The sequence below is a fragment of the Magallana gigas genome, chromosome 2 (assembly GCF_963853765.1).
Source record: "Magallana gigas chromosome 2, xbMagGiga1.1, whole genome shotgun sequence".
Taxonomy (NCBI): domain Eukaryota; kingdom Metazoa; phylum Mollusca; class Bivalvia; order Ostreida; family Ostreidae; genus Magallana; species Magallana gigas.
This window is the reverse complement of record NC_088854.1, coordinates 28,250,974-28,278,785: the sequence shown is the minus strand read 5'-3', so window position 1 is coordinate 28,278,785 and position 27,812 is coordinate 28,250,974. Positions and strand designations below refer to the sequence as shown.

At 31.9% G+C, this 27,812-nt stretch overlaps 1 protein-coding gene and 1 long non-coding RNA gene across 6 annotated transcripts in view; both read left to right on the top strand.

Annotated features, from left to right (window-relative positions):
* Window positions 1-27,812, top strand: part of LOC105336574 (uncharacterized) — a 231,635-nt gene that overhangs the window by 136,508 nt on the left and 67,315 nt on the right. For all 5 annotated transcript variants that reach the window (XM_066075970.1, XM_066075967.1, XM_066075969.1 and 2 more), the window contains exons 12-13: window positions 19,880-19,989; window positions 22,251-22,391. In XM_066075970.1, the coding sequence (XP_065932042.1) occupies window positions 19,880-19,989; window positions 22,251-22,391 (251 nt within the window). The remainder of the gene's footprint in view (window positions 1-19,879; window positions 19,990-22,250; window positions 22,392-27,812) is intronic.
* LOC136272900 (uncharacterized) lies at window positions 9,091-14,618 on the top strand. The gene is made up of 2 exons (XR_010710960.1): window positions 9,091-10,283; window positions 14,322-14,618. It is a non-coding gene; the product is annotated as an uncharacterized lncRNA (long non-coding RNA).

Here is a 27,812-nt window from a genome sequence, read left to right as displayed (position 1 = left end):
CAGGAATAATTCGATTTTTTCATCTTTTTATTTTAGTTACTCTTGTTTATGGTTTAAGAGCTCTGCTTCTTACAGAAACTTCCAGCTTTACTTCCGACATTAACGGAAGACCCACTCGTTGCTTTGCAACGAGCTTTGCTCTAGTTATTATTCTTTTTCTTTTCTTCTGACTCCTTTTTTGCCTCATAACTCAAAAGGTTTTTAACCGATTTTGATGAAATTATCAGAGATTGTTGCAAGTTGGCGTCCCTCAAAAATGTTAAACTTTTAAAGAGAACGTCACCCCCGTTTTGACGTGACGTCATTTTTAAAAATTTCAAAAAGTCATTTTGTCCCGGACTTTTCTCAAAAACGCTTTAAGATAGAGGATTGAAATTTTCAATGGTTATGATTTGATCGATTTACCTCTGTAATAAGGCTCGAAATGAAAATCTGTCACTTCCGGTCGAAACCGGAAGTGAAACAAATTTTTCGAAGAAATGAATTTTCTGATCAAATCAAAAATGAATATGTGTTTTATAGAGCTTATCAAGCTGAATCTAACACTGAAAGCCGTTTTAAAATCGGACGATGCATTTCAGAGATATCGGGGTTTAAAAATTGATTTTTCCGGAAAATTCCGGCGTCCTTGGTTTAGAAAATAGCGAAATGTTAAAAGTAAAATTAACTCGTACCAAAAAAAATTGTTAAGTCGTACTTAGACAATTCGGATTTTTTTTGTTAAGTCGTTCTTGAAATCGGAAAGGTGTTTGTTAAGTCGTACTTAAAATCATTCGGATTTTGTTAAGTCGTACCAGGAATAATTCGATTTTTTCATCTTTTTATTTTAGTTACTCTTTTTAATGGTTTAAGAGCTCTGCTTCTTACAGAAACTTCCAGCTTTACTTCCGACATTAACGGAAGACCCACTCGTTGCTTTGCAACGAGCTTTGCTCTAGTTATTATACTTTTTCTTTTTTTTTCTGTCTCCTTCTCGGCTTTATAACTCAAAAAGTTTCCAACCGATTTTGATGAAATTTTCAGAGATAATGTAAAACTATTATCCCTCAAAGATGTTAAAGTTTTCTTGACAACGTCACTTCCTTTTTTACGTTACGTCATTTTTAAAATTTTCAAAAAGTCATTTTGTCCGCGGCGTTTCTCAAAAACGCTTTAAGATAGAGGCTTGAAATTTTCAACGGTTATGATTTGGTCAATTTATCTCTGTAATAAGGCTCGAAATGAAAATCTGACACTTCTGGTCGAAACCGGAAGTGAAACAAATTTTTCGAAAAAATGAATTTTCTGATCAAATCAAAAACGAACATTTGTTTTCTAGAGCTTATTAAGCTGAATCGAACACTGAAAGCCGTTTTAAAATCGGACGATGCATAACAGAGATATCGGGGTTTAAAAATTCATTTTTCCGGAAATTTTGATTCCGCTTTCTTGGTTTAAAAAATAGCGTTATGTTCAAAGTAAAATTAACTCGTACCAAAAATAATTGTTAAGTCGTACTTGAACATATTCGGATTTTTTTTGTTAAGTCGTTCTTGAAATCGGAAATGTTTTGGTTAAGTCGTACTTAAAATCATTCGTATTTTGTTAAGTCGTACCAGGAATAGTTCGATTTTTTCAACTTTTTATTTTCGCTACTCTTGTTGTTGGTTTAAGAGCTCTGCTTCTTACAGGAACTTCCAGCTTTACTTCTGACATTAACGGAAGACCCACTCGTTGCTTTGCAACGAGCTTTGCTCTAGTTCTTTTTATTTTTTTTTCTGACTCCTTTTCGGCTTTATAACTCAAAGAGTTTACAACCGATTTTGATGAAATTTTCAGAGATTGTGTGCAACTATAATACCTCAAAGTTTGTGAAGTTTCTTTGAAAACGTCACTTCCGTTTTTACGTTACGTCATTTTTAAAATTTTCAAAAAGTCATTTTGTCCGCGGCGTTTCTCAAAAAACCTTTAAGATAGAGGCTTGAAATTTTCAATGGCTATGATTAAATCGATTTGCCTCTGTAATAAGGCTGGAAATAAAAATCTGTCACTTCTGGTCGAAACCGGAAGGGAATCAAATTTTTCGAAAAAATGAATTTTCTGATCAAATCAAAAACGAATATGTGTTTTATAGAACTTATTTAGCTGAATCAAACACTGAAAGTCGTTTTAAAATCGGACGATGCATAACAGAGATATACGAGTTCAAAAAATGATTTTTTCCGGAAATATTGATTCCGCGTTTTTGGTTAAGAAAGTAGTATCAAGTTCTTGGTTAAAGTAACTTGTACCTAAAAATTAATTGTTAAGTCGTACTGTAACACATTCGGATTTTTTTTGTTAAGTCGTTCTTGAAATCGGAAAGGTTTTTGTTAAGTCGTACGTAAAATCATTCGGATTTTGTTAAGTCGTACCAGGAATAATTCGATTTTTTCATCTTTTTATTTAAGGTACTCTTGTTTTTGGTTTAAGAGCTCTGCTTCTTACAGGAACTTCCAGCTTTACTTTCGACATTAACGGAAGACCCACTCGTTGCTTTGCAACGAGCTTTGCTCTAGTTATTATTTTTTTTCTTTTTCTTTTTTTTCTGACTCCTTTTTGGCTTCATAACTCAAGAAGTTTTCAACTTATTTAAAAGAAACTTTCAGGGATTATGTGCAATTATAATGCCCCAAAGATGTTAAAGTTTCCATAACAACGTCACTAACGTTTTGACGTTACGTCATTTTTAAACTTTAAAAAAAGTCATTTTGTCCGTGACATTTCTCAAAAACACTTTAAGATAGAGTCTTGAAATTTTCTGTGGTTATAAATTTTGCAATTTACATGTGCAATAAGGCTTGAAATAAAAATCCGTCACTTCCGGTCGAAACCGGAAGTGAAACAAATTTTTCGAAAAAATGAATTTTCTGATCAAATCAAAAATGAATATGTGTTTTATAAAGCTTATCAAACTGAATCTAACACTGAAATCCGTTTTAAAATCGGACAATGCATAAAAGAGATATCGGGGTTTAAAAATTGATTTTTCCGGAAATTTTGATTCCGCGTCCTTGGTTTAAAAAATAGCGTAATGTTCAAAGTAAAGTTAACTCGTACCCAAAATAATTGTTAAGTCGTACTTGAACACATTCGGATTTTTTTGTTCTGTCGTTCTTGAAATCAGGAAGGTTTTTGTTAAGTCGTACTTAAAATCATTCAGATTTTGTTAAGTCGTACCAGGAATAATTCGATTTTTTCATCTTTTTATTTTAGTTACTCTTGTTATTGGTTCAAGAGCTCTGCTTCTTACAGGAACTTCCAGCTTTACTTCCGACATTAACGGAAGACCCACTCGTTGCTTTGCAACGAGCTTTGCTCTAGTTATTATTCTTATACTTTTTCTTTTTTTTTTCTGACTCTTTCTCGGCTTTATAACTCAAAAAGTTTACAACTGATTTTGATGAAATTTTCAGAGGTTGTGTGCAACTATAATATCTCAAAGTTTGTGAAGTTTTTTTGAAAACGTCACTTCCGTTTCTACGTTACGTCATTTTTAAAATTTTCAAAAAGTTATTTTGTCCGCGGCGTTTCTCAAAAACGCTTTAAGATAGAGGCTTGAAATTTTCAATGGTTATGATTTAATCGATTTTCCTCTGTAATAAGGCTGGAAATGAAAATCTGTCACTTCCGGTCGAAACCGGAAGGGAATCAAATTTTTCGAAAAAATGAATTTTCTGATCCAATCAAAAATGAATATGTGTTTTATAGAGCTTTTTTAGCTGAATCTAACACTGAAAGCCGTTTTAAAATCGGACGATGCATTACAGAGATATACGAGTTCAAAAAATGATTTTTCCGGAAATTTTGATTCCGTGTTTTTGGTTAAGCAAGTAGTATCAAGTTCTTGGTTAAATCAACTTGTACCTAAAAATTAATTGTTAAGTCGTACTGTAACACATTCGGATTTTTTTTGTTAAGTCGTTCTTGAAATCGGAAAGGTTTTTGTTAAGTCGTACGTAAAATCATTCGGATTTTGTTAAGTCGTACCTGGAATAATTCGATTTTCTTTCATTTTTTATTTTAGTTACTCTTGTTATTAGTTTAGGAGCTCTGCTTCTTACAGGAACTTCCAGCTTTACTTCCAACATTAACGGAAGACCCACTCGTTGCTTTGCAACGAGCTTTGCTCTAGTTAGGGTATTCCGTTTCCAACGGAAGACCCTCTTGTTATTCTATTGTTTCTTTTTATTATTATTAAGGTCTTCCGTTTCCAACGGAAGACCTTCTTGTTATTGCTTTGTTTCTGTTTCCCTTATTATTATTCTTCTTTTTTTTTCTTACGCATTTTTGTGAACGCAAGTTCTCGGGAACTGTTTGGCTGATTTTAATGAAACTTTCAGAGCTAACACATATTGATCTGAACCTTATTGGAAATTTTTTATATTGATGACATCATTTCCGTTTTAGAGATATTGACGTTTTTACAATTTTTAGAGGGTCGGCTTGTCCGGTGATTTTCTCCTAAATGAAAACAGATATTTGATTCAAATTTTTAGGGTTTGTAGACCTATAATTGTGGATATGACAGAAGCATTTTCATTGTTCTGTGACAAAAAACACCGAAGCTCGCCTGAGCTTAAAAATTGAGATAAAAAGCGTCATGATTTTTTCGTGGTTTTCTTTGAATATCTTTTTTCTCAAAAGTATTTTGTTAAAACTTGTAGAACAAAAAAACTTTAAAAAGTCAAGAGCTTTCATTTGGCATCAGGGAAAAGGGGCTGGCCCTGTAAATTAAGGTCCGAAAGGGCTCTAAAGTATTCTAATAATATCTTTTTACTGTGATATATTTTGTAATACTTTATAGAAGCAATTATGTTTATCGTAACGTTATGTACCTATACATGTCAATTGTTTACTCGTTTGTTACGTAATTAGGGATTTTAAGGTGCCAGCAGTCCGAAATTTGATCTTATATATCTGAAAATGGAGAGAAATTTTGAAAAGCAATGTTGAACAAAATATGCTCCATATAATGTCGTTAACAATTTGCAACCATAATTGTTTTGTTATCCGGTCCCAAAAAGGAGTTATAGGCCGGACCAGCCCCTAAAACAATATTTCAGATAACTGGAGAACGGTGCATAATTTCTACATACTTGTTGAACAAAATGTGTTTGAAATGAGAAGAGCTTTCTTTTCACATCAAGAAAAAGTGCTGGCCTTTCAATTAGGGGCCGATAAGGCTCTAAAGTCTTTTAATCATAACTTTTGATTGTGAAATATTTTGTAATAAATTACAGAAGCAGTTATGTTAATCGAAATGTTATGTTCTTATACTTGAAAACTGTTTACTCCTATGTTATATGATAAGGGATTTTAAGGGGCCAGAAGTCCGAACTTATTATCAACGTAAAAAATCCATTTTAAGAAGCAATATTGAACAAAAAATGCGTTTACCAATTTGCAACGAAAACTTGTTTGTTATCCGTTTCCACGATTTTTTCCAGATAAATCAAGAACGGTAACAAATTTTTAAACTTTTTACACAAAATGTATTGAAATCAAAAGACCTCTTATTTTATATGAAATAAAATGGGGCTGGTCCCTCAAATTAGGGATCCAACGGGGTGTATAATCCTTCATCCATCGCTCTTTTAGATCACATCTGCATTTCCTGATATGTTTCGTTGATGAAGATAAAAGGCAAGGTCATTTCCTCTTCTAAAAATCGGACGGAAGACCTCCTCGTTGCTCGCAACGAGATCGTGTCTAGTTAGGGTCTTCCGTTTCCAACGGAAGACCCTCTTGTTATTCTATTGTTTCTTTTTATTATTAAGGTCTTCCGTTTCCAACGGAAGACCTTCTTGTTATTGCTTTGTTTCTGTTTCCCTTATTATTATTCTTTTTTTTTCTTACGCATTTTTGTGCACGCGAGTTCTCGGGAACGCCTTGACTGATTTTAATGAAACTTACAGAACTAATACATATTGATGTGAACCTTATTGGAAATTTTTTGTATTGATGACGTCATTTCCGTTTTAGAGATATTGACGTTTTTACGATTTTTAGAGGGTCGGCTTGTCCGGTGATTTTCTCCTAAACGAAAACAGATATTTGATTCAAATTTTCAGGGTTTGTAGACCTATAATTGTGGATATGACAGAAGCATTTTCATTGTTCTGTGACAAAAAACACCGAAGCTCGCCTGAGCTTAAAAAATTGTGATAAAAAGCGTTGTGATTTTTTTGTGGTTTTCTTTGAATATCTTTTTTCTCAAAAGTATTTTGTTAAGGCTTATAGAACAAAAAAACTTTAAAAAGTCAAGAACTTTCATTTGACATCATAGAAAAGGGGCTGGCCCTTTTAATTAAGGGCCGAAAGGGCTCTAAAGTAGTCTTATAATATTTTTTTAATGTGAAATATTTTGTAATACTTTATAGAAGCAGTTATGTTCATTGTAACGTTATATACCTATGCATGACAATTGTTTACTCCTTTGTTACGTATTTAGGGATTTTAAGGGGCTAGCAGTCCGAAATTTTGATCTTACATATTTAAAAATGGAGAGAAATTTTGAAAAGCAATATGGAACAAAAGATGCTTCAAATAATGTCGTCAACAATTTGCAACCATAATTTTTTTGTTATCCGGTCCCTAAAAGGAGTTATAGGGTCTGCCCCTAAAACGATCTCTTCCAGATATCTCGAGAACGGTACATAATTTCTACATAATTTCTGAACAAAATAAGTTTGAAATGACAAGAGCTTTTTTTTTATATCAAGAAAAAGGGGCTGGCCCTTCAAATTAGGGGTCAATAGAGTTAAATCTAAAGTCTTTTAATCATAACTTTTAATTGTGAAATATTTTGTAATACATTATGGAAGCAATTATGTTAATCGAAATGTTATGTACCTATACATGAAAATTGTTTACTCTTATGTTTCTTAATTAGGGACTTTAAGGGGCCAGATGTCTGACATTTTAATCTTCAATATCTCAAAATAGAGAAAAATTTTGAAAAGTAGTACTCAACAATATGTAACCATAACTGTTTTTTGTTATCCACTTCCTAAAAGGAGTTATAAAGGTCGGCCCCTAAAATGATCTTCTCCAGATATCTCTTAAACGGTACATACTTTCTTAACACTTGTGAAATATTTTGAAATACATTACAGAAGCAATTATGTTTATCGAAACGTTATGTACCTATACATGAAAATTGTTTACTCCTATGTTATGTAATAAGGGATTTTAAGGAGCCAAAAGTCCGAAGTTATCATCAACGTCCCAAAATTTGAAAAAAAAAATTTAAGAAGCAATATTGAACAAAATACGCTTGAAAATGTGGTTAACAACCTGCAACAAAACTTGTTTGTTATCTGTTCCCAGGATCTCTTCCAGATAAATCAAGAACAGTAATACATTTCTAAACTTTTTACACAAAATATTTCGAAATTAAAAGACCTCTTTTTTGATATGAAATAAAATGGGGCTGGTCCCTAAAGTAGGGATCCAACGGGGTGTATAATCCTTCATCCATCGCTCGTTTAGATCACATCTGCATTTCCTGATATGTTTTGTTGATGAAGATAAAAGGCAAGGTCATTTCCTCTTCTAAGAATCAGACGGAAGACCTCCTCGTTGCTCGCAACGAGATCGTGTCTAGTTATTATTATTATTCTTTTTCTTTATTTTTCTGACTTTTTTAAAGCTTAATATCTCAAAAAGTTTTCAACGGATTTACATGAAACTTTCAGGGATTATGACACATCACTGTCCCTAAAAGATGTTAATTTTTTAAGTACAACGTCACTTTCGTTTTTACGTTACGTCAATTTTTATATTTTAAAAAAGTGATTTTGTCCAGGGCGTTTTTCAAAAACGCTTAAAGATAAAGACTTTGAATTTTCTGTGTTGAAGCATTGATCGTTTTTATTTGGACATAAGGCTGGAATTTAGTTTCCGACACTTCCGGTCCAAACCGGAAGTGTTTTAAAATTTTCGAATTTTCGAATTTTTCGTTTTAATTTAAAATGTTTATGAGGTTTGTAGAGTTGGTCATACTGAATACGAAACTGAAATCCGTTTGAAAATCGGAAGATGCATTATAGAGATATCGGGGTTTAAAAATTGATTTTTCCGGAAATTTTCTTTCCGCGTCCTTGGTTTAAAAAATAGCGTAATGTTCAAAGTAAAATTAACTCGTACCAAAAAAAATTGCTAAGTCGTACTTAAACACATTCGGGTTTTTTTGTTAAGTCGTTCTTAAAATCGAAAAGGTTTTTGTTAAGTCGTACTTAAAATCATTCGTATTTTATTAAGTCGTACCAGGAATAATTCGATTTTTTTCATCTTTTTATTTTAGTTACTCTTGTTATTGGTTTAAGAGCTCTGCTTCTGACAGGAACTTCCAGCTTTACTTCCGATAATAACGGAAGACCCACTCGTTGCTTTGCAACGAGCTTTGCTCTAGTTATTATTATTATTCTTTTTCTTTATTTTTCTGACTTTTTTAAAGCTTAATATCTCAAAAAGTTTTCAACGGATTTTAATGAAACTTTCAGGGATTATGAAGCATTATTGTCCCTTAAAGATGTTAAATTTTGAACTACAACGTCACTTCTGTTTTTACGTTACGTCAATTTTAAATTTTAAAAAAGTGATTTTGTCCAGGGCGTTTTTCAAAAACGCTTCAAGATAGAGACTTGAAATTTTCTGTGTTGAAGCAATGATCGTTTTTATTTGGACATAAGGCTGGAATTTAGTTTCCGTCACTTCCGGTCCAAACCGGAAGTGTTTGAAAATTTTCGAATTTTCGAATTTTTCGTTTCAATTTCAAAAATTTACGAGGTTTGTAGAGTTGGTTACGCTGAATACGAAACTGAAATCCGTTTGAAAATCGGACGATGCATGACAGTGATATCGGGGTTTAAAAATTGATTTTTCCGGAAATTTTGATTCCGCGTCCTTGGTTTAAAAAATAGCGTAATGTTCAAAGTAAAATTAACTCTTACCAAAAATAATTGTTAAGTCGTACCTGAACACATTCGGAATTTTTTTGTTCAGTCGTTCTTAAAATCGGAAAGGTTTTTGTTAAGTCGTACTTATAATCATTAGTATTTTGTTAAGTCGTACCAGGAATATTCGATTTTTTTCATCTTTTTATTTTAGTTACTCTTGTTATTGGTTTAAGAGCTCTGCTTCTTACAGGAACTTCCAGCTTTACTTCCGACATTGACGGAAGACCCACTCGTTGCTTTGCAACGAGCTTTGCTCTAGTTTTATTATTATTATTCTTCTTGTTTTTCCTTCTGACTTATTTTTTGCTTTATATCTCAAAAACTATTCAACCGATTTGCAAGAAATGTTCAGGGATTATGTTAAATAGTTGTCCCTTGAAGATTTTAAACTTTCAGTCATTAAGTCACTTCCGTTTTCTAGTTACGTCATTTTTAAAAATTTCAAAAAGTGATTTTGTCCAGGACTTTTCTCGTAAACGGTTGTTTATAAAGACTTGAAATTCTCTGTGATTGTAAATCTGCGGATTTACTTATGGCAAATTTACAAAAAAAATTATTTTGTCACTTCCGGTCGAAACCGGAAGTGATTCTAATTTTTCGGAATTTTCATTTTTTTAAGCGAAAAATAAAATTATATGCATGTTGTAGAGTTTGCAAAGCTAAATGCAAAACTGAAATTCGTTTTCAAATCGGATGATGCATTTTAGAGATATCGGGGTTTAAAAATTGATCTTTCCGGAAATTTTGATTCCGTGTTTTTGGTTTTAAAAATAGTGCAAATTTTACACTGAAAGTAATTTCTACTGAAAACAATTCGTACTGATAATTAAACTATATATAAAACACAAAATTATATGCATATTGTAGAGTTTGCAAAGCTTAATACAAAACTGAAATTTGTTTTCAAATCGGATGATGCATTGCAGAGATATCGGGGTTTAAATATTGATTTTTCCGGAAATTTTGTTTCCGTGTTCTTGGTTTAAAAAATAGTGTAAAATTCACACTGAAAGTAACTCCTGCTGAAAACAATTCGTGCATGTCATAAAACCGGACTCTGTTTTTTAAATAGTTAATTAAAGTGTTTATCGATACAATTTCGTTATTTCGATCGATAATTACGTTGTAAATTTTTATTAGTCTTATTAGTTTTAATCGAAATAATTATCGTACGATTCCCCATTTCAACTCGCCATGTTTTGACTGCTGATAGCGGTGTGTCTACATTTTCAAAAGAAGCAAGGCCTGCAAGACGTCGATAGTGGAAATTTCAGCTCAACTAACGTATGACAGATTATAAAGGTATGTTTCAATACAGGATATGTCGTATTGACTTTTTCTTTTCGGAGTATTTGCACTTTTCAATCTAATCCGAGATTCCTCTGACTAACCTCCGCTTGTGAAGTACGTCACAATATAAAAGCGGGCGTTAGAGTCAGCGGAATCTCGGAATATTATCTGTCCAGTGTATTTTCACGGTAGCTGCAGAACTGTAGCTCTCCGGGAAAAAATAATGACAGACCGGAGAGCTACAGGGCCACCCATTGAAAAATTTTTACATGTATATTTATTGCACAGAAAAACGTGCGCTAGTTTTGGACTGATTTGCCTTATTTATACGCAAATTCTGTGAAAACAATTAGTACCATTAAATTCTTCATGCAATTTACTGCTGATATCGCCTCTTTATTTGCCTCAGACTTTCTCCAAAACACGCTACCGACTTTGGAAAATCAAGTATGTTGAATTTACATCGAGATCGAGAGTCGCCATTTTTACATGTAAACAAAGTGGACGACATGAAAATGCGGGACTGGTGATGGTGTTTAAAAGACTATCCAAGGCAAGTGAAGAGAGGATATCAGTAGTAAATTGCATGAAGAATTTAAAATTAAAAGCGGTGGGAGTCCTAAGGTACACAAGAATAGAATGTTGTAATTAGAGTGCATGTTTGCATGATGATAACTTCACCCTAAATATTTAAATATAGCAGATCTTTACCATATCGCCTTCACTTGATTTATAAATTAAAAAACTCAGGCTTGTGTTTAATTAAATAAATATATTTGACAAAGTAATTATTCAATCTAATTAAAATTAGACCTTTTGTCTCGCTCTCTGTTATATTTAATGCTTGTGTAACAGGCATGTAAAACAGAGTGCGAGATGAAAAGTCTCAAATTTAATATTATATCAAGCTCAGAATTTAGGTCAATGTTCCATGATATCTATTAAACAGTCTTCTCAAGATATAAGTATTTCACAGAATCATTGTAATTTGAGAGATTAGATTATCTTTTATACATATTGATTCATTTTAGGTAAGCTATACATGCATATCACATCTACATAGTATGTAAATAATTTTTACTGCATGTGCCTCAGATCTCTCTCTCTCTCTCTCTCTCTCTCTCTCTCTCTCTCTCTCTCTCTCTCTCTCTCTCTCTCTCTCTTTTAATCTTGGCAAAGACTCATGAAACTGTCAGAGGGCAACTTAATTTTGTGACAAAAATATCTCGATCTTGTAAAAGAAATCCAAAGTGCATTGAATTTTAAAATTAGCATGTATTATTAATCCCTCATTTTTATGCGCATTATACATAGTATTGTTTTTAAAACATGTAATTCGTAAGAAAAAAAAAACCCTCGCTAAATTTATTCGCAATAAACCACAGTAGAATTGACAAAACATGGTATACACGTAGCAGAAGCTTATACTTTGACACTGTTTGGATTGGTAATATTCCTTTGTAGTTTATGAATTGAAATATTGCTGTCGCACTTCAAGTAAAACAAACTCTCTCGCTCACTCCTGCTCTCGCTCTCTCTCAATCTGATATGTCTATACCCAAGAAATTATTTTAATGTTATGATATTATGACTTGATATGCACATTTTTGTTTTTGTACTGGCTAAATGTTAATGTCATATATTTAAATATGTGGGTCATTCTCAAAAAAGGTGGATTTTTTCAAGTACCACTTGTTTAAAAACAAAGTACTTACAACCAGATTGAATTTATCATAGTTTGTATCGGGCATATCATGATGTTTGTTTGCTAAAATATGCCAACAGTACATCAAATGAAAATCTATAAAAATATGATATTTACAACCACATGAAAAGAAAACAGTCTTTGGTGTAACACATAAGAAATATTCATAAATTTCATTAAATCTTATTGTTCATGCATTTGGTTTGGTGTTAAAGTTAAATTTTTTGAAGTTTTTCTTGAACTTAATCATAAAACAAGAATTTGATAATGTATTTTCCTTAATTTTTCATATTTGGTTTGTGAATGAGAAATATGCATCTATCTCATGACATTGTATTGCACACTGAAAACTTCTTCTCCATTTAATGCCTGATTTTGTTTTGGGAGACACTTGTAAGTGACATGAAAAATAATCTTAAGTGAAAAAACCTCAATATTTCTTGAAAAATCTTTGAAAATAAAAACAAAATAAGGGATGTTACACTAAGGACAATTATTGTTAGTCCAAATGTTATACCAAGGACAACCTTTATTTAAACACAAAAATATCAGATTTTAAAATAGAGACAACTGAATGTTTTCATAGATATAACTAATGAATGCATATATTTAACAGTAATCATTATCAATGTGCATAGTAGTGCCCCTAAAGTCAAATTATTTACACAATTTAGTTCCAGTATGTTTCACCAAGGACACTTATGCTACACCATGGACATTGCCTGTTATAAGAATCAAAGTTTTAATATCTCAATTTGTTTTGAAAGCTTGAATGTATTTTAAATGAATTCAAAATTACCAAATGCACTTTTCAGCGGATATATTATACATGTTACTGTTATTCTCTGCAAGTTCAGGCGTAAAATTTAAGTTTGTTATACAAAAGACACAACATGTTACACCATGGACACCATTTTATCTAGTTGATGAATAATTTTAGTATTTTATTATACTACATTGCATGATCTGTCATAAAATGTATTTATACAATACTTGTTTTATTAAATTTTCTATCAGAAATACATGCATGGGAATTGAAATACTCTTTTGTGTAACATTAAAAGTCCTTGGTAACACATTTTGTTTAAAGTCAAATAATATTTTTTAGGGAAAATTTGGCTTAAGCTGTAAGTCCAATATCAAATTCAATATTAATTATACTTGAATTGATAAATTTGATTTGATTTGACAATGCTGAATTTTTTTAAAATGAATATTTTAGGTCTTGTGTCCTTGGTGTTAATTGTATGTGTCTTTGGAGTAACAAAATATTGCATGATTGAGAAATAATCTAGATCTACAGCAAACAGATGCTTCAACATTATTTATAAGCATAACCTAACAAATGTGATACATTGTGATATATTTATTGAATAATTTCATCATATCTTTCCCAAAAAAATGAAGTATGTAAATTATAGTCTATGGGATAACAGTGATAGTCTATGGTGTAACTTTTTGTTCTTGTTACACCAAGGACTGTTACACAAAGGACATATTTATGAATTAACTTGTCTCTGCTAAATAATTACTGCTCCCTCAGAGTAAAAGAGCATATTATCTGCTACAACAACACATAGCAATAGTTTGTCTGTTTTCCAGAGTGTCTAAATATTTCTTTTTCCTAAGTATTTCCTGTTAGCCCAAAGACAATATAAAAAGTTACACATTTATTTCTACTTACTTATCATTAAAAAAATTGAGTAAATTTCATCTTCAGCTATTTTGTCTTCTATCATTGTTTATAGCTATACGATGGGAATAAGGAGGCATCAATTATCTTTCAAATTACTAAGAATAGCAACTCTTACACACCAATATTTTGTTTCGTTACACCATGGACATAAAAACATGTACAGACAAACTTGATCTTGCTGAAAATTATTGTTCATATATTTTCTTCGTCTTTTTGCTTGAGAGAGGTATTTTACTTACCTTTTATCTCTTGACCCTATTATTTTAATAAAAAATGGTCTTACTACTTTACAAAACCTATTTAAAGTCGCAAACTCTGAGTGGGAACAGTCAAATAATGTGAAAAAATCAACTTATAAACTTTCTAAATTTTTAAGATTTTGTTAGAATTAACTGTTTATGTGCCAATATGTATGCTAATATATATCCAAAGGTAGCACAAAAGTGAAACTTGGCAAAAATCAAGGATTATACTTTCTAGTGCCCTTGAACAACCCAATACCACCTTTTTTGAGAATGACCCATGTAATACTTATAACACTGCATGGTCAGTGTATTTTTTCCAAAAATATTATGCATATGTTAATGTAAACACAGCTATTACAAGTACATGTATGTTAACACAGCTAATTTATTTTTTTTTATTTCAGCTTAAAGCAGACTCTTGTTACCACATGGCTTTTACCTGTTGATTCTTGTGGTTTCAGCTCTTGAGGTTAACCTGTCACCTCTACCCACATGCATATTCCTTGTGTTCTACAGACTATCTACCGGTAATTCAAATTAAATCGGATAATGCATGAACAATAATGGAACTTTAAGAAAGCATCATGTCCTATTGTGGTTTGTTCATGTTTGATAAGAAATTATGAAAAACAAAATTAAGGCTGTTTAAAGAAATATAATTGTTGTGAAAATTTGTTTTTCAATAAAAGTATGCAATTATGTTTCCTTCATTTTTTATTTTATAAAGATATTTAGATGTGTTTACATAGTTGAAAAATCACCCAACTCTTTCCAATTTTCTCCATAAGATTACATGTAGGATATGTAAATGTACATTTGACTTTTGAATAACACCAGCAATGATAATTACTTTTGAAATAAGGAAGAAACAATCTATTTTCACCCGTTTAAGGTATATATACATAAAAAAGTAGAAAAAGACATGTCAAATTTGAACATTTTTAATGGAATTCTCCTCCGCCTCCAGCTACCCGGGTGTGTTTGAATTTAATTTTATTTAAGGCAGATGTTGAACTTGTTTATCTTACTGTTTTATCATGGTTAAAAAGAGACAAGAAACCAGAATAGATTAGATATTTAATAAATATGATTGTTAGCTTACTTTTTTTCATGGAAAAAAAGAAATCACATGCAGAAATACTTGTCTATTTAATTATTAAAATGCTACAAATCATTCAAGAAACATAAAAAGATCAAATTTTAGTATCATTGATGATTGTTTTCAAATATGTGTGAGAAATGACTCATAGAAATTGCCACAAGTTTCAGAAAATTAGGTAAAAGATTTCAAACCATGACTTTTTATGAAAATCAAAAGATAGGGGGTGGGTATACATGTAAGAGCATTTCTAAGTTATGTGATGCTTTTATCAAGATAATATCATGTAGATGTATGTTGTATTGAATAAGGTTTCTTATTAAAGGTGGTTGAACAACAATTGACCTCTAAAAGGTCAGGTAAAGATGTTTTAATATGGAGAACCCTGTAAATCTGTGTTGAGTAAAAGAAATTGGAAATGGTGGGTTCACTTAAATGGCCATATGTTTATTAAACCTCAATGGAATTGTCAATATGTGGTATACATTTTTCTCAGAATTGCATTAGCTTTCTTATTCTAAGACAAAGACATCTGTTCATAAAATGTACTAAGTTAAAGGTAGCAAGGGACGATTCGGATAAAGTACCCGTTAATATTTTTGTAAAATTAAGGTACATCTTATACTTTTTAAGACACTACTTCACAAGATGGCGATTTAAATGTTTTCGCGGGGGTGTTAATTAAGGAAGCATATGGCCAATATGCCGTCTTATTTTGACTGTTGTATTCAAAATCGTGAAATTAAATAATTATTTAGAATAAGATCAAAAACTTAGTATTATCCTTTAAAATAGATGTCAGTGCAATAAAATCGGGTAGTACATCACTGCCACATTAGTGCATTATCACGTGACAACTATAAATAGCTTACGTATATGCCTTAACATAAAATGTGATAGAACAACACTACCCCGCGGTTTCCAAAATAAAATAAACATACGAAGTGAAGGCAAAACATCTCAGTTTAATCAAAACCGCTGCTAGAATCCTATGTTTTTCCTTATTAAAAAGTTATTTATCCGGTTCTCGTAAAACCTTCCCAACTTTTTTAACGTTTGCACGGAAAACGGCAAATTGCATTAAAACAACACACAACATGGGATTCTAGCAGCACTTTTCAATTTAAACATTGATCAAACTAACGATACGTATAAAATTTAAAGTTCAATATACACGGGGTAGTGTTGTTCTAGTCAGATTTTTATATCGTAAACAACGACAGAGGAAAGCCTGGCGGAGAAATAAAAGCAAATTTACATACCTTTTAGCGAATGATTGATTAAACTAACATCTCCCCCAGTATTCTTATGTTCAATTCTCAATAAATCACACCACAATACTTTATAAGAGTTCTTAGATTAGTTATATTTGGAATATGTTTACGATGCTTTCCGATCAAATTCACACGACATTCAGCTTTTAGTCATGACGTCATCAATGTGTAAATTACGTAATACAAACTAATTTCTGGCAAAAATTGTCTTCAGTGTTTTTTATTTGTTTTTGGTCTACGTTTTGTTGCTTATATATTTGAATATGTACATAATAACTAAGATTTGTGATTTCACGGAATTACATGTAACTCAGATTCCATATGCTTCCTTAACACCCCCGCGTTGTTGAACTCTTAATATCGTTCGATTGGGTTGTATACCGTCATAGCTTAATGGTTAAAGTATTGGGTTTCTAAAGCGTTTGAGTTTTAGTCCGCCTGGAGCTTTTGTTACTGTTTATTGAATTAAATTTTTGAAAATGTAATTGTTCATCCAAATTTGCACATTTTTTGCCTATTTGACTTAAGCACTTCTTATCAATTATGATATCTATCATAATCAAGTAATTTTCTGCTGATTTGAGAAAATATTTCAAGGTGTTTTGAGCCACCTTAAGAGATGCTGCACTTGAAGGCTTATGAGTGTTGCTAAGATTCATAAAATGAATTTTAATGATCATCATTAGAGGGATCTCCCTTGTTGGAATTGGTATGCAATATGAAAACCCCTAATGTTTAATACGTACATGAGAATTGAATGGTGAAACTTGCGGCTAAGACTGTTGTGTTGACTTTACACTGTGAAATTGCAGGTTACAAATGGGAGGTTATATAACTCGAAATTTATGTGGATGGGACATTATATATCTATTCACTGGGTATGAGGATAATAGCAAGTTTATTGTCCTCCAAGACAGCCACTATTTCATGGGCGAAGCCAAGTGAAATAGTTGCTGTTGAGGGGGACAATAAACTGTCTGTCATCCTCACACAACACAACAGTCTTAGTCTGTCTTTCTGTTAGTAAATAGCTATAGATATCTTAATTATTATCCTGAAGAAAACTTTATTTGTTGGCGATGCAGAATTTCTTGATGATAAACAAATTAGAATTATCGGACTTTGAATTTAATGCCGTGATCGGATTATACCAGAGGTGTTCCGAGTTTAAAAAAGGGAAATCGTATGCTGCTGGTGAATACTTTCGTTGACTATTCTCCATGGACAGATAGCATAGAAACTATTTCACAGTTAGATGGAATAGCATGTTTATTCATTGTAATTTTACATAGGAAATATTCACAGAAATATAATAAACTTTACATTTCTAAGTTTCTGACATTTGATGGTGCAACAAGCACAGTTTGGAAGGTCAAAGGTGACATCTTTTGTATCTGACTCCTTTTCGGCTTTATAACTCAAAAAGTTTATAACCGATTTTTATGAAACTTTGAGAGATTATGTGCAACTATTATGCCTCTAAGATACTAAAGTTTCTTTGAAAACGACCTTTCCGTTTTTACGTTACGTCATTTAAACAAAAAATTTTAAAAAGTCATTTTGTCCAGGGCGTTTCTAAAAACGCTTTAAGATAGAGGCTCGAAATTTTCAATGGTTATGATTTTGTCGTTTTACCTCTGTAATAAGGCTCGAAATGAAAATCTGTCACTTCCGGTCAAAACCGGAAGTGAATCAAATTTTTCGAAAAATTGAATTTTTTGATCAAGTCAAAAATGACTATCTGTTTTGTAGAGCTTATTCAGCTTAATCTAACACTGAAAGCCGTTTTAAAATCGGACGATGCATTAGAGATATCGGGGTTTAAAAATTGATATTAAAATTAACTTGTACCAAAAATAGTTGTTAAGTCGTACTTGAAATAAGTAAGGTTTTTGTTAAGTCGTACTTAAAATCATTCGGATTTTGTTAAGTCGTACCAGGAATAATTCGATTTTTTTCATCTTTTTATTTTAGTTACTCTTGTTATTGGTTTAAGAGCTCTGTTTCTTACATGAACTTCCAGCTTTACTTCCGACATTAACGGAAGACCCACTCGTTGCTTTGCAACGAGCTTTGCTCTAGTTCCTTATCTTATTCTTTAAAATTGAACTAAAAAACAAACTACATTGTTAGATATTTAGAGGAGCGGGCAGAGTGAAAAATATAAACTGAAATGGATAATATATCATGTACGTGGCCTTCATCCTGTTTGTTGTAACTGAAAAGTCTTTATTTCAAATCAGTGAATGGGAATTTAGTGTATCTCTTTTTAAATTTGGTTCTTTTCGGTCAATTTTCAATATAATCTGTATTACTCTCCAAAATAAGAATTTCAGATAAAAGATCCTTTTGAAAAACAATCTTGGGGAAGGGGGTCCCCATTTTACTTATAGACTTAGAATACAATAATCTGTTCATTAATGTTTACAAATTAATGTCAAAGTTTTACAACCAATCGGTCGTGGTATAAAAAATATGAAATTAAAATACGCTAGGTTATGCATTATTATCTTTAAAACCAAAGTTGTCAGATTCAAAGTATCTAGCAAGCCGATGGTTAACTCGCCCTACACTTTCCGCCATGATGTCAATTAGTCAACCCGTTTCTGGGCACCCCGTTCTGGAAAGTTCTTACTAAAATCTCATTAATTGTTTCATTTTATTTATTAACTTTTTGTATTAATAGAAGTCCGATGCAAGGTAAACGATGCATGATGAACTCGTCCCACATTTTTCGTTAATTAGTCAATCCGCGTTCTTGGTTACCCCGCTCTGGAAAGTTCTCAAGCGAATGGATATCAAAACTAAAATTGTCCACTGAAGAAACGAATTTACTCATTTTATTTATTCAACAATTGTTAAATCTTATCTTCTTTGTATTCTTTAATAGGCTCACAGTGAATATATTCACTCTTTACGTAATCATTCAAATTTATTTCACTGGAAGCATATATTTTGATGCAAACTATCCCTGACTTGGAGCTGCCAAAGCGTGTCCACCACCGTACTCTCATTTTTGCTATTTAGGGCTTGTTTATCGAAATGAAACTGTTTCTGATTAATTTCAGAATAATAACTTATCACTTAAAATCAATTATACCTTACGGATATCATCACGCATATGTTGAAATACCAAATGTGTAAGCAAGTACTCTGGTGCAAGCATTTCGTAGTTTATTTTCTGAATGCCTTGATTTATAAGTATATATATGACTCTGTAAAGCTGATTTTATAATGACTTTTATTGCTCAGATGAGCAATATGGCCCATGGGCCTCTTGTTATTAATAGACCATTAACTGTGACAGTAAAATACGTTTAAGATATTTATATACGTTTTATATGAAGATTATTTGCAGATAACTTCTGTCCCGTAACTACATGTACGTGTATTAATTTTTAATTTTAGAATATCTTCCGAAGGATGATTATCCACGAAATTTTATAAGTTGTGCTTGTCTTGAATTTTATTTTTTTTATTACTTACTATGTCTAATCTTCCTGAAAAAAATTAAAATGCTTGTCATCGATTTTGAATATCTTAACATTTTTAAAATAAAGGCAATCTCAAATGTTCATTTCACTTTCAGAGGATTAAGCTGCGACTTCGACTTTAGTCTATCGGACGCAAATGAAAAAATTCTTTTCCAAGTTTTCCCACAATGTACACCTGGTGCAGATGTATTAAAGATCAATAATGGTATGTGTACTGTTTAAGTACTTCCATGAGCGATTACACTTTGATAAACTCGCATTTTATTGTAAGTCTTAATTTAAAAATTGACTAGAAATTACTTAGATCAAGAGTGAGTTGGTCAAAGTTGTATGACCCTTTGGTATGGAACGCTATAGCTGCCTAATGTGGCTATGCCATGTGAAGATGGTGCTTTATTATATTATGTTGTGGCTTTTTCATGTGAAGATGAAGCTTTATTATATGAAGATGGAGCTTTATTATATGAAGATGGTGCTTTTTTATATGAAGATGTTGCTTTATTATATGAAAATGGTGCTTTATTATATGAAGATGGTGCTTTTTGTGAAGATAGTGCTTTGTTATATGAAGAATTGAATATGGTGCTTTATTTTATGAAGATGGTGCTTTTTTATGTGATGGTGCTTTTTTATGATCAGGCACGTAGCATCAGGGGGGCCGGGGGGGGGGGGCTGCCCCAGCCCCCCCCCCCCCCCCCACTTTTTCTCGCAGCAACAAATTTTTTAAAATTCACATATAAATAAATGAATAACCATGGACTTGCCCCCCCCCCCCCCCCCCCCCCCCCCACTTTTTTGGGAGTATGTAAAAAAATTGATATGAAAATAAGGAAATGAGGAGAAAAATTTTTGGGAAACTTTAAATTTTCCTTTTTTTTTTTTTTTTTTTTTTTTTTTTGCTTGTCAAGATTTTTTGGATGAGTCCGGCCCCCCCCCCCCCACTTTCAAAAACGATGCTACGTGCCTGATGATTGTGCTTTTATTGTGAAGGTGGTCACTCGGAACTTTATTTTTAAAAACTGAGTTAAACATTTATTATCTAGAAATTCAAAAAGTAGAACAAAATTGATACAATTAAAATTCATTAAATACACAACTGATAGTTTCTCTTTTTTAGCATAATAAGTATTAAGTTACAAGATGAACTGTACGACTTAATCTCAACTGAATTGACAACTATGATAAATTGAATAATACAATATTTTGTCAGTATTTCTTGACATTTTACTTTTGCCTTTTGCCACTTATAAAAGAGCCTTCTTTGAGCTATATTATAGTATAGTAGACCTTTCCATATGACTTTCCTTTACTTTAACTTCAAGTCAGATCCTATCACCTAGGGCATCAATTTGTTTAAATCAGATCCTCAATCTGCTCCTTTATTTGTTTTTTTTATAATGTTTTGTTTTAAAACCACTCAGAATGTGAAATCTTCCTACAACTCGCCACTTAGGTGAAAGAGGAACGGTCATCAATGACGAAGGCCGGCTGGGCGTTGAAAATAACAAAATTAAGAGCTGATCAAAGATCTGACTTTAATCAGATTGCTAGGGTATTTACGCCTCATCGAATAACCTTTGCTTAAACACAAATAAATAATAATTTCAATTTTCTGCTCTTAAAAGTTCAGGATAACGTTACGAAGGCTTTAATTCTTGTAATATTCTGTCATTACATAGTTGTCACTTAATAGATGTATGTTCGGTTGAGATAAAGTCGTACACAGCTAGATCAACTCGATATCTTATATACTCATTGTGCTAGAGAAAAGAGGACCTAGCAATAGTGTATCAAAAGGATTTTGATTGCATAAATTTTTTGTTTTACTTTCAAAATTTCAAGATAATAAATGGTTAACTCAATATTTAATATAAGAGGAGTTCCGAGTGACCACCTTCACATTAAAAAACACCATCATATAAAAAAGCACCATCACATAAAAAAGCACCATCTTCATATTATAAAGCACCACTTTCATATAGTAAAGCACCATCTTCATATAATAAAGCACCATCTTCATATAATAAAGCACCTCCTTCACATGATAAAGCACCATCTTCACCCATTCACATAGAAAAAGCACCATCACATAAAAAAGCACCATCTTCCTATAAAAAGGCACCTTTTCATATAATAAAGCACCACCTTCGCATGATAAAGCACCGTCTTCATATAAAAAAACACCATCTTCATATAAGAAAGCACCACCTTCATATTACATGTATAACGCACCATCTTCATATATAAAAGCATCATCTTCATAAAATAAAGCACCATCTTCATAATATAAAGCACCATCTTCACATGAAATAACCACAGCATAATATAATAAAGCACCATCTTCACATGAAATAGCCACATTAGGCGGCTATGGCGTGCTATACCTTGGCCTGGAAATTTGAAGTTTATGTTATAGAGGTGCGATAGGTTATGAATTTGAACTGAACGTTTAAACAATATTTTAAGGTCCTAACGCATGTTGTGACGGCTGCGAGCAACCGATTTCTGCTCCAAGCAATGCGTTTCAAGTTTCCCTTACGACTGATAGTACATCAGGTCCAAAAGAATTGGGATTTGTCATAAGGATAGCAACGGGTCAAGATGAATGTAAGTATGCATAAAATATTGTTTGTATATATTTACATGATTATTCCATCAATTCACCTAATAATAAGTCTTAATAATATTCAACGCTTAAAAATGACCTCGAGTCAATCTGGGTCAGAATTCTTCCTTACATTGGAACCCTTAAATTATTAATAGAAAATAATTTTACAGATACTGTACGTGTAATATATATATTTGTTTTCCCTTGGACTGAAATGTCACACTTTCATTGGTTTAGACATAGCACGTGATTGCCTCATATATCTTTATATTTGTTCGCTGAGAAATTATATGAGGCAATATGGCCGTCATTGGCCGACGCTTCCCTTACTCATTTCGACATTTCATAGTATTTAATACATGAACCGCATGCTTTAAGTTCTTAAAGGATTTGTAGTAGTTGCCCTTTGAAATTCTTTAAAATTAGAGTAGTTGCCCTTAGAATATTGACGTCACATTGTTTTGTCTGGAGCAGAACAAAATGGCAGCGTCGAAATTTGATCAAATCTCTGCAGAGGAAAGGGAGAAACTTTTAAAATTGAATAGCAACAAAAAATTGTAAGTGAACATGGGTGAAGCAATGATTTTTAAAGAGTATTTGAAAGGTGAGATTGCAAATTTTGAAGAGTTTAAATGAGTTAAATTGGACGAGGTGTTAGGCATCTTGTACATGGCTTTGCGTAGATCATCGCTTTTTGTGAATAAATATGTCGCATGATAGTCCTCGGGAAAACAAAACACTTATTAGGTTAGTTACTGACTCACTACGGAAATGTATTGGGTTGATCAATCTCAAAGACGGCTCGGCTTCGCCTCACCATCTATGAGATTGATCAACCCAATATATTTCCGTAGTGAGTCAGTAACTAACCTAATAAGTAATAATATATATATATATATATATATATATATATATATATATATATATATATATATATATATATATATATATATATATATATATATATATATATATATATATATATATATATATATATATACACACACACACACGATAACGATACGATAAACTCGCATTGATAGACATTTAGGGTATATAACAAGCGATAAAAACTGAACAGTTCTTTACTTAAAGGGGAAGGAAAGTCATGTAATACTTTATTTATTTTGGAACTAATGTGGTTTAAATGATAACAGTTGGTGATACTGTTTTGAACATAAAATAAATAATTAAGCTTTTATGCTCGTTTTAACGAGGCCGGGTCTAATTTTTTCTGCCCTAGATTTTTGAATGAAATTTTTTACATTAAATTCTACTGATATTATGATTATTTTAAGATAAAAAAATAAGACATTTACCACACCGTTTGTTTAAGGGGTCATCTCAAAGTTTGTTAATTTTTAACATAGGACCCTATGGAATTTTGCTTGAAATGTATCAATTTTGCACATTTTTTTAAACTTCTGCCCCAGGGATTTCTTTTTCTGTTCTACATATTAAAGTTATTGCTAAAAGGCATCAAATGGTCAAATAAAAAATCCCTTTTACCTCCTGGTTTGTTCCAGGGGTCTTATCAAAGTTGTTTTTGTATGCCCCATTTGTCAGATAATGGCTATTTTTTATTTGACAAAGACGGAAATGATGATCTTTATAGTAGTATTAAAACATTCAGACATATTTAAGTAATAAAAAAATATATAACATCACATATTAAGGGTCATTAATTTAAAATACATGGTTACTGTCTTGAAATATATGAATTAAGCTATATTTAGACTGGTAAAGAAAACGTGAAAGGGCTAGGCTTGCTGAACCCTCTTCATGTTTTCGACACGAGCCCAAAATAGCTTATACTTTGAGATACTTATGTTTATTCTACAATATAAAATTATTTTTACGCATCAAACGAGCTATTTTCAACAAATTTCGCTGAATATCTGCAGTTGAAACTATCACACCATGGCGTCAACAAAGTCACAATACAAATGAAACACTGCGAAAGCGTGCGTACTCGTTCTGTACTCGGCCTCGTTAAGTTGAAGAAGTCGTTTTTATTGGAGGCTGCAAACTACAACGAACAGTTTTAAAGATCTTTATTCAACACAATTGCTCTCAACAATATTCTCCATTGTTCAATATTGAAAGGGACCCACGAGTAAGTTTTTAATTACCATGTCGAAATAACGACATCAGACCTTCCTTCGATGCCAGGGATCTGTTGACAATTCATACAACTACGCGGAGATTCCTCTATTACACTATATATGTGCACAAATGTATCCGTCAAGTCAACAAACATGATATGTTTGTCATTGGTTTGTGATTTTGCGGAAAGGCAAAAGCACAAGTCGATATTGTTCCATATTTTCCACATCTTGTTAGACTAAGTTTAAAACGAATATTATAATTAGCTAACACTGATGTTATGATGCTATAACAAATTCGGAATGGATGGTTTGACGAACTATAAACTAAAATTCAATTGCCGCTCTCCTGATGCGGGGATTTTGAATTATAAATAAACAATCGATATTTCTTAGATTTATACATTATTCTGGAGGTTTTATTAAAAATAAATACGAATTACAATCACCGTGGGTGTTTACTATTTGATATATTGTACTACATATGTATAGTTTTCTTCCCCTTTAAAGAGGTTCGTTCCTCTGATTTTGGGTAGCCATTTTGGGTCACCTCTAGTCTGGAAATTATGTGTCATATATTAATTCTACTTGTAAATTCCTATTTTATAATGTCAAATAAACTACATTTGATAAAACAGTTAAGGGAAAATTACATATTAATATATTTATTACAGAGTTTAATAAGGACTGTATTTTGTAGCGGAAGGTTTTAAGAAGAAAATGAACATTTTTCATAACTCAGTTGTTTTAGAGTACTGTAATGTTAGCTTCTTTATTTTCAGTGCTGACCAAATTTCCATATAGTTTATGCATAGGGTTATCTTCCTGTTGTTTCAAAAAACATGTAACAGAATTTCAATATTTCTTTTGACATGTATTGGCACATTTAACTAATATTTCATAAAAGTCAGGAAAAAATTAACTCCAAAATTTGCCAAAAATTAGCTTACTTCATGCTATATCTCAAAATTTATATCATAGACCAATACTTTGGTTTTATTTTCTGAATTTGTAAGATATTTTTATTAAATTTTGAGAAAAAGTTTGAGACTTTAAATAATGTTATTGCATGTTGAATCGATAATTGATTATGATTATTTTAAATTTATTAATTTTAAATAATATAGATTTGTATTTAATGCCATGGTTCATTTATATTAAAAAATTATTGAGGGGAAAGCGATTTATGTGCAATTTACACTTTCAGTCTGCAGAAAGGTCATATTAAATACACTGTAGCGCCGAAAGGAGCATATAGACCCCAAAATTTTGCTTTAGCAATGTATGTAGATTAAAAAAAAAATTAGGAAAAAACTTGAAGACTTATGATCGCAGGATCCAACGTCCTTAAAACCCCAAAACTCAATCAGACATATACATAATACAAGCAATACATGTACTAATACTAAAACCTCATCGGCTGCAAGACCTGTTTGCCCTCCTTTACCACACACACGTTTTCTCTCAACAGACAGAGAAAATTGAACTTTGGAGGAGCTGTCTCTTTCTACTTGAATAGAACCAGGTGAAAAATATAATCCTACAATAGACGTTAAGGTGTTCTGCTACTCACCCTACCTTAACCCACAACCATCATCCAAACGGTTAAAGATTTTGACGATTGGCTAATTTTGTTTTGCTCGTCAAGATTTCAGATAAATCAGGTCGCTCACTTTCAAAAATGATGCTACCAGCTAGAGCCCATTCCACATTACAGATGAAACTTAGTAACCACACGCTTTTGAACATGTACTATTGATAGCAATTATAAATGGAATAATATTTTTTCATTCACCTTAGCTTTACATGGACTGCTTTAAATAATTTTGTCGAAAAACATTTATATCAGCTTATTATCCCCCCTTCAAAGAAGGGAGGGCATATTGCTTTGCTGCTGTATGTCTGTCTGTCTATCCGTCCGCCTGTCTGCCGCTCGGTCGGTCCACAAATAGTATCCGTTCACTTTCTTCGCAGAGGTTGCACGTATTGAAATGACTTTTTGTATACACATGAAATATAATATCGAGATCAATGTTCGATATTGTGTACGTTCGAGCAAGTTTCGACAGAGTTATGCCCCTTTGACTTAGAAAAATTCCAATTATTTGCAGTTTCCGTTCATTTTCTTCGTAGATGTTTCCAAGGGGGGCATAAGTGTTTCACAAACGTTTCTTGTTAATTACTAACATCATTACTAAGTCAATAATTATACATGAAGGTGAAGAGATTGAAAATATTTGGCGTCATCGAAACTGACTTTAGGGTGTTCTTCAGAACACTAATATTATTACAGTTGTTTATCTATCATGATTTCTATTTTGACAGAGTTATGCCTTTTGAACTGTGAAAAAAATGGGAAATTCACTTTCATATCATAATCTCATAACCGTTGCACACATTCAACTCAAATTTGATCTGCGGATGTATCTTACATTGTATAAATATACAAATTGAGATCGGATTTAATTCCAGTCCGATGATTTTTGACAGAGTTCTGCCTTTTGAACTTACAAAAAATGAGAAATTCACAGTTTTTCGATATCTAACTTTTAAGGGAAGCATATATAAAGCTGATATTTCACATATATATATATATATATATATATATATATATATATATATATATATAAAAAGAAAATACAGTCCAAAATTTAATTCAGGTTCGATGATTTTTGACAGAGTTATGCCTCTTAAACTTTTGAAAAAATGGGAAATTCGTAGTTTCTGTTCTGTAACTTTTGAAGTAATGCATATATGTAAAGTTTATATTTCATATAAGGTTAACTTATTAGAAAATACAGGTCAAGTTTGAACTTGGTTCCAGTCCCATGATTTTTGACAGAGTTCTTGAAATAAAACAAATGAGTAATTTTTCAGGGACTTATAACATTAGCGAGCAAACAAATGTTACACTAAATATGGCATTTTAAATTTTGGTCACCTGCGGGGGCATTTGTGGCGTAACGACACATCTAGTTTAAAATCGAAATAAAATATATGTAGATGTGTATAACATGAAATATTGACAGCAGAGGAGAACCTTTGACGGTGTACAATATCAATATAAACAATTAAATAACATAACAAATATTTATGAAACAATATGTTGGTGCATTAACATAAATTATTTCATTCCCCCCCCCCCCCCCAAAAAAAAAAAAAATTCTCAAATCTAGATAATATGTTCTTTAAGGTACCTCACTACACCTACCCTTACACTTTTTAAGACATCACGTCACAAGATGGCGATTTAAAAGTTTTGTTAAACTGTTTATATCGTTCCATTAGGGTGTATATCGTCGTAGCTCAGTGGTT